This window comes from Camelus ferus, chromosome 20 (assembly GCF_009834535.1).
Source record: "Camelus ferus isolate YT-003-E chromosome 20, BCGSAC_Cfer_1.0, whole genome shotgun sequence".
Taxonomy (NCBI): domain Eukaryota; kingdom Metazoa; phylum Chordata; class Mammalia; order Artiodactyla; family Camelidae; genus Camelus; species Camelus ferus.
In genome coordinates, this window is record NC_045715.1 from 2,885,230 (window position 1) to 2,895,077 (window position 9,848).

General features: G+C 50.9%; 1 protein-coding gene across 1 annotated transcript; it reads left to right on the forward strand.

Annotated features, from left to right (window-relative positions):
• Positions 1-514: 514 nt before the first annotated feature.
• On the forward strand, positions 515-8,429 carry C20H6orf201 (chromosome 20 C6orf201 homolog). Its single transcript, XM_032462431.1, has 3 exons — positions 515-760; positions 6,462-6,660; positions 7,505-8,429. Exons 1-3 carry the CDS (start codon positions 568-570, stop codon positions 7,506-7,508), a joined length of 396 nt encoding a protein of 131 aa, XP_032318322.1. The 5' UTR covers positions 515-567; the 3' UTR covers positions 7,509-8,429.
• The last annotated feature ends 1,419 nt before the right edge of the window (positions 8,430-9,848 follow it).

A 9,848-nucleotide genomic window follows, 5' to 3' on the forward strand; every position in this document is an offset into this window, starting at 1 on the left:
GTGCTAGTTTGTTTAAGCGAATATGCCGCAGGTGCGCGTCTTACCTGGGCTAGCCTGGACATTTCCTCAGTTTTAGAAGAGGAAGCTGTTCCCTCAGTTCGAGGACTGTGCTGATGTAACCTCGCTCCCTCAGGGCCTCGTAGATCTGTGGAGCCCTAGCTACGTACACACAGGGTGCATGGCCTCCCCTGGGGGCCAGATGGGAAAATAGCACTGCTGCGTGCACTCCGGGGACCCCTCTTCCTTTAGGAAAGCACTCTGTCTTCCTCAGATATTGTCCATGTCCAGACAGGAAACCTGGGCTTCTGCCTAAAGTCCCTGTAAGACTCGGTGGGATATTTTTGAAGGGCTGAGTTCGTCTAGTTTGAAGCTGTGGAATGAACACTCAGGGTTCCAGGCTGAGATCCGGGCCATTGTGACCCTCAGAATGTGAGGCAGTCAGAGACCAGAAAACAGGACCCATGGTCCCTTCCTGGAGATGAAGGCAAGCCTGGGAGGAGAGCAGCTGCAGGGGACTCTGCCCTCCCCATCCTCTGTCTGCTCTTTTCTGTCACTTAACGGGCCATCATGGGAACAGCCAGGAACAACCAGATTGAACTGAAACTCCCACTCCTTGAGAAGTCTAAGACCCCGAAGGACTACGGCCATCCTGAGGTCCTCCGCCACACCTTTGAGAGCCTGTCTAACCTCCACAAGCTGCTTCCAAATCATCTGATGGAGCTGCTACATTCCTACAAGAGTGACGAGGACAAGAAAAAGTGTACGTGAGCGGCGGAGGGGGGTGGGGGCTGGGGGTGGGCTCTTCAGTCAGCCTACACTTGATCGTGGTACCATGGCCCCTTCGTTAGTCACGAGTGCGAATTTATTCTTACGGTGCAGGTGATGCAGGAAAAACGGGGCGTGAGAGGACGGTTGTGTCGTGAGTCCCTGGGACGCACCCCACCAAGTCGGGGTCCTTGGCTTCGCGCAGGGAAGAGTTCAAGGCGAGCCATGGTTGAGTGAGAGTAGATGTATTCAGAGACATGCGCACTCCGAGGACAGAGTGCGGGCGTCTCAGAAGGGAAGAAAGGCCTGGAAGAAAGGCCTGGGAGATACACACGCCACAGGCAGAGTGCGGGCCGTCTTCCACAGAAGGGAGCGTGGCGGCCTCAGAGCACGGGGGCGGCCAGGGAGAATGAGGGCGGCCACGGGGGTGGGGGCTGGTGGCTTTTATGGGCTCAGTAACCTCACATGCCAACAAGTGGGAGGATTATTCCAGCCACTTCGGGGATTCCCAGGAGCTGGGCCCTCACCCACATTTTGACCTCTACGGTCAGCCTGGGGGCTGTCCTGGCGCCCTGGGAGGGCCGGTCAGCAGGTACTGTATTTTAGTGGGCGTGTATTGAAGCTCAAGGTCTACTGGGAGCTGACTCTTCCAACATCTTGGTGCTAATGGCTGTGTCTTTTTGGGGGGGGGGGTAGGTTATTAAGTTTACTTATTTATTTTTATTTAATGGAGCTACTGGGGAATCGAACCCAGGACCTCGTGCTTGCTAAGCACGTGCTGTACCACTGAGCTGTACCCTCCCCCACTTGTTGTGTCAATCTTTGAATGGCGGTGCCCCGCCCCCTTTCCTCATGTCTCACAGGTCTGGTTGGTCCTTGGGACCCACGGCCCGTCCACTCTGATTATGCTGTAGGGCCCAGGTGCACAGAGTGGGAGGGGAGCTTACGCACCTGCACTGACCTCACCATCGCTTCCTCCTGTGCCTTTAGTCCAAGTTAGTCTTTTATGAACCAAGATAGGCCATCCAATCTTCTTCAGGCAAAGTATACCTGTGAGGAGACAGACAGGGGACTCAGTGATGCAAGCCAGACAATTTACGATTTCAGCTTTAGGTCTGACTTTCAAGATCAGTGAGAGAACTTCCAAGTTGAAGGTCAGGCTTTGAAGTCTATTCTTTGGCTTTAGTTCCTACTGCTCCTTCCTCCTATCGCCAGGATTGCACCAACCAGAGAGACGCTGGCTAATTCCCCAGAGGGTCATAAGCCAACTTCACTTTTTGCAGTTTGGCGTGGCCCCTCCTGGATTCAGTTCCGGAGGTGGCTAACTGGACCGACTTGCAGGGTTGGCTGGAGCCTGACTCCTGAATTGTTCACGCTTAAGTGAAGGGCAGAGGTAGGTGGCAGCCACGTGTGCCCAGGAATTTAGCAAAATGGCAGCTGCCGCAGCAATTAAGACACAAGTCCCGGGTAGGAAGTGGGTACCGGGGTAGCAATTTTTAAAACATTATGGCAAGTTTGGCCATTTGTGTTCTGGTTAACCCCTAATCCCTGAATCCAAGTATTGCGAATCAATCCCAATATCCAGATTACACTAAAGACTACATAAGAATCATCAAAAAATATATAAGTAATCTAATAGAAGAGATCAGTGTTACAGACAGACAATCCGCAAGATGAAATACAAACCATCAGTGAGCATGAATGATGTCCCAGCACGCTGGTAACCAAGCACACACCGGGAAAGTCAAGGAGACATTTTCAGGCCGTCATAGTGGTCACAGTGAGTGAGACCCATAATGATGAACGTGGGGAAGTGAAACCCTCACAATCTAGCCCCTGCTAATCAATGGAGGCTTTTTCGAGGATAGTTTGGCAGTCTCTCTCTGTCAAAATTTAAAATACACGCTGCTGGCATATTGAACGAGTTGAACTTGGTAAAAAGCAAGCAGAACACAGTTTTCTTCTCTTCTATGACTGCCCCCTTTGGTCCCTTCTGCTGATCTTTGCTCATCAACTTGGGGTGCAATTACAAGCAGATCTTATAGCTGTCCTGGGCATACTCAGATAAAAAAAAGTCCACTCTACTATCCAAACTCTAACCCCCCACCCAGTCTGAAGCTTCTCTGCTCCCCACCGCACTAACCTGATTTAGACTCAGAAGCTGGAGTGGGCTGGCCGTGGGCAGGTGTCTTTTTCTTGCTCTGTCCCCTCCCTTGCTGGCTCCTGTTAGGTTGACAAGGGTGAGGGTGGGAGGAACTGGAAAGCTTCTCCTTGACTGGTGACATATCGCACTGTCCCCTGTCCTCTGTGCTCTCCGGGGGTGGCCGCTTTCAGAAGCTGACCTTTTCCCTCCGGGGCATTTCTGTGGGTTCTTTTGGGGCTTCTGTGGCTGGGGGGGTCTCAATGGCACAGCCTCCTGCTGACGCCCCCTCCCTGGCATCTGTATGATACGCTTCCATCCTGTTCAATCACGGCTGCTTCACCCTTTCAGAGTCCTCTTGAGATCCTACTCGAGATGACCCAGAGCTGACTCCTTTCGGGGGAACTCACAGCTCAGAGGAAATGTGAACCCTGTCCTCTGGACTTCACCCAGCTGGCGAAGGTGCAGCTGGTTTCCAGCACTGACCCCTTTTCTCTGTGGCCACAGGCAGCTGTAGTCCCAGGCACTTACCATGAGACTTTTCCAGGTGTTAGGGGCTGAACTGCATCCCCAACCCCCACCGCAGATGTCTAAGTCCTAACCCCCAGTGTCCTGGGATGTGGCCTTATTTGGAAATAGGGTCCTTACAGATGTGCAGATGTAATTAAGTGAAGATGAGGTCATACTGGAGCAGGGTGGGTTCTTAATCCAATGGGACTGGTGCTTCCAAGAAGACAGAGACGCAGGGAGGAGATGGCCATGGGACGGGAGAGGCAGAGCGTGGCATCTGTAAGCCGAAGAGCACCGGGGATCCCCAGCAAACTTGAGAAACTAGGAAGAGGCAGGGAAGAACCCCCTCCTAGAGGTTTCAGAGGGAGCACGACCCTGACGACACCCTGGCTTTGGACTTGAGCCTCCAGAGCTGTGAGACAATATGTTTACTGTTATGGCAACTGATACCTCAGGTGTCGGGGCCACAGCCCAGCTCAGCTCGAACTCTTAAAGCACCTCCCTTTGCCAGGAGGCGGGGAGATGCTATCGTACTCGCCTAAAGAAACTTCACGTGCCTTAAAGAATGTTTAGTCTTTTTTAGATAGATAAGCACATTGTTCATAGATGGGTATCTGGTGCCACTGGGATTTTTTTCAGACTCTGTGGCCTTAGGACAAAATCCTAAAACAATGCCTCCATTTCCACTGGAGACAACAGGACAGTTCATGTTTTAACATTCCTTTACACATGCCTGTCCTTCAACTCAGCAACCCCACTTCTAGTTAGCGCCCTGGAGAGACTGGCACCTGTGCACACAGAGGCATGAACAAGAGTGTGCGTTTGAATCACTGTTTTCTAATGGTGGAAAACTAAAAACTGCCTAATATCATTCAGTGGCAGAATGGCTAAATAAACTGATACATCCATACCATGGAATACTATTAAAGAGAACGCTGACATTAAAATGTCTCCAAAACACACTGCAGAGTTTTAACAAACAAGATGCAAGATAAGAAACGATGATTCCATTTGTGCCAAAAGAAGACAGTGTACTTGTAGATACAAATATGTCTCTAAATGCAACAGGGAGAGTTCTGGACAGACACACACCGAATTCAGGACGGTGCCTGCCTCTGGAGGAAAGGCAGAGGCTGGAGGAAGGAAGGCGTCCCCTTTGACCGTTGCTGCCTTGAGACAGACAGACGGCCAGATACTCTCCAGCAGAGATGGGTTTATTCGGATCAGCAGAGAATGGCAATTCGGGGTCTCAGCCACAGCAGGCCCCGGGCAGGTCTCCCCGTGGCAAGGGGAGGAGAACACGATTATGGAGGGAAAGGGAGTTGGGAGGGCAAGAGTAACAACTATAGTAAACTCGGTGTCTTTCCTGGGCTGAGTCTTCCGCAGGGCTCGGCTGCCCCCGGGGGCGAGAGCGCCCCCTGCTGGTCTCCCCACTCCGTTTCACCCAGGTTTCTGCTCATCAACTTCTCACACTCCGTGCACCTTCTTTAAGTCGTTTGAGTTCATTGATTCCAATGTAAGCCTTTCCATGTGTTTTTGTGATTAAAATGCAGTTTTACAGTCGAGGGCGCAGTGAGCGTTTATGTGAGGCTGGAGGAGCAGGTCTTGATTTCCCAGGGACATTCCCGTTACAGGTTGATTGGGGTTTTTTTCTCAGCCTCCCCGCATAGACGCTCACGGACACGGAAACACCTCTGGTAAGCGTTTCCGACACGTAAGCCAGCCACGAGTTCGCTCGAGTTTGAGATCCTGACGACAAAGCGAACCACCTGCTCCTGTGCCTGTGAGGCTCCTGGGGGGCGCTGTGCGGTCACTGAGCTGACAAACGGCTGCCCAGACGGCGTGTGTTCCAGGCCTGCTCCTGACTCACGTGGAGGGCTTTCGGGTCTCTAAGGATCAATCCATTCATCTTACTTTCCTTTTCAAATCGAAGTTTAGTTGATTTACAATGTCGTGTTAGTCTCTGGTGTACAGCAAAGTGGATCAGTTATACATAATATATTCTTTCTCATATTCTTTTTCCTTATAGGTTGCTACAAGCTGCTCAGTATAGGTCCCTGCGCTCTACAGTAGGAGCTTGTCATTTATTTTATATGTAGTAGTTTGTATCTGCTAACCCCACACTCCTAAGTTATCCCTCCCCTCTCCCCCAAGGATCAATCTAATCATAAAGTCATTATGTACCTTCCAGTCAGAATGCCAAGCTAGGCTTCCCTGAGCCAATTCTTTGTTCCTTGGGGTCTCTGCCAGCTACCCTGCCTGGGAGGGACCTTCAGGCCTTCAGCCTGAGAAGGAACGGGGGCTGGACAAGCTCTGATCTAACTCCTAATCTCAAGCAGGATCGCCCAGAGTCTGCGGCTCGCTTCTCTTCCTGCCTCAGGTTTGGGACAGCGCTCCACTCTTCTACCCACCCAAACGGATTACAGAGCTGCTCACAGCGCAGCCTGCAAACCAGCTTTTTTTCTCAAGTTGTTCAAAGTTGGCAGAGATAAGCAGCTTACATCACAAGATGACTCAGCCACGTCACTAAACACCCTGTGGAGTTCAACTGACTTCCCCTCTCTCCCTCTTCCTTACTTCCCTCCATCCTTCCTCCCCGCCCACCCTCCATCCCTTCCTTTCTTACATTCTGGCATAAGCTCTTTATCTCACAGCAGATGAGCGGTTTGGCTAGGGGCCAGTTGAGGTCAATGTGAAGCAGTGGACGTGATGTCAAAACAGAGCGTGGTTAATATTACTGAAGATTAAAAATAATTGTACAGTTACTGACCATTCGTTTGAGAATCATGCACAGATCACACAAGGAACCTTCAGGAGCCCTAGCGGTACCAGCACATCTGCTTGTTCGTTCACTCATTTACTGCAGTGCATCTGCTAGATGCCTAGGACCAGGCCAAGGTCTAAATGTTGCTCAGTGATATTTCTGGCAGAGCCAAATCACAGTTAAGTCGCATGAATGTTCTTTCTCAAACTGATCCCATGCTACGCTTGCCGTGCAAAGATGGAAAGGAACTTTGAATTGCACTAATGCTTGTCCTCTTACTAGGTGAGAACTCTGAATTCTCTGGCTTAGAAAGAATCTTAGCAAGACATCAATTTCCAAAAGAGATTAATCTGACCCCCAAACCAAGCAGTATGCCCCTGTGGAGAAGGAAAGTCAACAACAGTGCAAATCAGGGGTGGAAGAAATGCCATTTGTGGAGCAGAAACATTAACGAGCCTCCAATGTCAACCATAGTTGTCAGGTAGGTGTTTGACTGTGGTCCCACGAGGGCATACTCAGAGGGGTACAGGATGACGACAAACCCTCTTTATGCTTAGCTCGACAAGGACCTAATGTGGCCTTTGACATTCACGGTGAGTGTGAAAGCAAGCATTGCTCGGTATAAAAGCACACGAGCCCCATTGTCACACACCCTCAGTGTCTGGTGGAGCCCTCGCTGGGAGAGAAACGCGTGGAGGCAGGAGCAGGTGTGTGGGCTCCCCATGGGCCGGTCCAGGTCAGCGAGCAGAGACCTGGCAGGGCTGGAGCGGGATTCTTGGAGAGGGACGCAAGCACTCGAGCTGTAGGGGTTCTGTGCTGCCTGAGTGCCAGAAAGCACCAGCCCGCCCCTTGCGGGACCAGAGGCCGAGAGCACAACCGCGCGAACGGTGGGGCCCTGGCCTTTACACCTGGTCCGCCTGATCTGACACGGATAGAAGCGGGAGGCCATTGCAGCGTCTTAAAAAGAGGAGTGGCACCATCTGATGTGAATGCTCCCTGGCCTCCAGGGGAGCAAGTGTGGAGGCGGAGAGGGATGCGGGGCCGTGGGCCAGGTGCTAACAGTGGGGATGTGCAATTAGTTGGCTGCTGGCACTCAAACTTAAAAGCTCTGGTTCCTGGGCAAATCATCTCTGCTGCTCACTCCGCCCCTGCTTATGCCAGACAGACGGTGTTTCTATGTTTCTTTAGTATTGCGAACGTATTGCTGGTCACTCATATTCATAGTGTCTGCACTTTGCACATAGCAGGTATTCAGAAAGCACTGTTGCCAGGCTGACAGTTGAAATGTGCGATTTGCTATCTGGACGGTGTTCTCTCCTTTGAAGGTGACAGACCCTGGGAGAGAACTCCAGCTCACTCATTCGCCTGGATGGGAAGCTCTGCCCAAATGAAGTGATGTTTTCGTCTACTTCCCCCCCCAAGTGTCCTCAGTGGTGTAAATGACAATTTGATTAAAAAACCTATTTTCAAAGAAGGCGAAGATGTTATAAAAGAATCAGAACCGTGGTATCTTCTTCTTGTCCGATGGGAGGCACTCACTCCGGCTTCTTCTCTGGGCCTCAAACGTCCTGCCGTGTTTCCCTGCGTGTAGTCTCTGTGCATCCCGGGGTCGGCATTCAGCTTGCACTTTTCACGTGTCCCACTGCCAGCCACCGCCTTCGCGGGCTTCTAGCCTGAGATCCAAACTTTGCCAATGTTTCCCACCGGAACTTCGAGTCAGGAAAGACTGACTGCGGACCAGCCCGTCCGCAGCCCACGGACAGGCCAGCAAGTTGCTGCTCCTTCCGTCCTGAGGGAGGGAGGCGGGAATGAGTCCAATTCCCTCTAACCATGCAGGGGTGAGTGGGGCAAAAGTAAGTAAAAACGCCACAAAATTCCCTATCATTTTTAGTGTGATGTTTTTCTTGACTGGACATTCACTTGTTCGCTGTACGTGTCTGGTCTCCTTAGCTGACCTGATGTTTCTGGGGGGAGGGGGTGGGGTGCCTGGAACGTCCTAGTCAGCATCTTGCGGACATCACTCTGCTTCTTCATCTTTCCCCAGGGTTTTCTTCTCTCTGTACGTCACACAGTTTAATTCCTACTGATTTACCTTCCAGGGTTGTTGGCTCCTCCCCTTAACCATCTAAAGACTGCCAGCGAGTCCCTCCAGAGAATTGTCTTTTGATTTCAGTTCTAATTTTTTTTTGGTAGTTTCTTTCTCTGCTGAGAATTCATATAGTTTTGATTGTTACAAGTGTGCTTTTCTTTACCTCCGTGGAGGACAGTTCTAAGGATGACTTTAAAGTCTCTGTGACAATTCCAACATCTCAGTCACCTCAGGCTTGACAAGGGTGGTCTGTTCTCGCCTGAGTGTGTGTCCACAGTCTCCTGATCTCTTGTACATCAGATCACTTTGGACTGTTCCATGGATGCCATGTATGTTAGGTTGCAGGGCCCCTGGGTTCTGCTGAAATTATCTGGAGAATGCTGCTTTCTTAGGTTCAGACAAGGTCTGTCTTGATCTCCTGTGGGTCCGGTTAAGTCTGTTACTTCTCAAAGCCTTTAGCATGTTGCCTTGAGCCTGTCCCACTCGTGACCCTGAGACCATGTGGGGTTGTACACAGAACTAGGGGGATGCCTCATTCTTTCTCAGCTCTGGGGTATCCCTCTTCCTGGGAAGATGTTTTTCTTTGCCTCAAATTCTGTTTTGCCAGTGAGACCACGGCCACCACTGCACTGCTCCCCATGGGGGTCACCTCTGAGGTGTCACATGGTCGTGAGAGGCCCCAGCGACTCCTTCCTAAATGCCCACGGCCTGAGAAGCTCCTGTGCAGGTGCCTCTCCACATTCTGACTCCCTACCGCAATCTGCCTGGCCTGTTTACTTTCAGCATCTTCCAACAGGCACTTTTCCTTTTGTCCAGAGCCATTAGCTGAAGGCAGTAGGAGGGACGGGCGGCCGCTGGCTCCCAGGGCCTCAGCGGGGCTGGGACTCTTGACGTGGGCAAAGCTACTTACACCTCCGTACTTCGGGGTCCCTACTCGTAGAATGGGAGCAGCAACAGTACCTACTCTATTTTTAATTTCTGGCTTCTTTTTTTTTTAAAGGATCACTTAAAAAATTTTTCTTCTCGGGGGAGGTAGTTAGGTCTATTTATTATTATTTTTAATGGGGTTACTGGGGATGGAACCCAGGACCTCGTGCATGCTAGACACGTGCTCTACCACTGAGCTACACCCTCCCCCTGGCACTGTTTTTTGAGAATAAAATGTGATGAGGGACACTGAGCACTAGAAAGGAACAGGAAGTGCTCAATGAACATTAATGGATGTCACTATGAACATACTTTCTATAAGACTGAACACTGTGAACTAGGATTACTGGAATTGAAAAAAATAAGAACTAAGAAGTTACAGGTTCGATGGGTTGGCTACCTGGATGCTGGTGCTTGAAGGGGTTTATACAGAAGGGCAAAATATCCCGGGCCAGTCCTGCAGCCACTGGAAGGGCCCTCGTCCCTGTCAAGCGATGCATACAGCAGCCATCAAAACAGAAAGTTGCGAGGACAGATGGGGCAGCTTTCAGGTCTGCCTTTTATCAAATACCACCACGTTCAGTGAGAATGAAGACTACACGGTAAGTGAGGAAGTGATCGCAGACACATCACTTCCCATCGGAAAGAGCCAG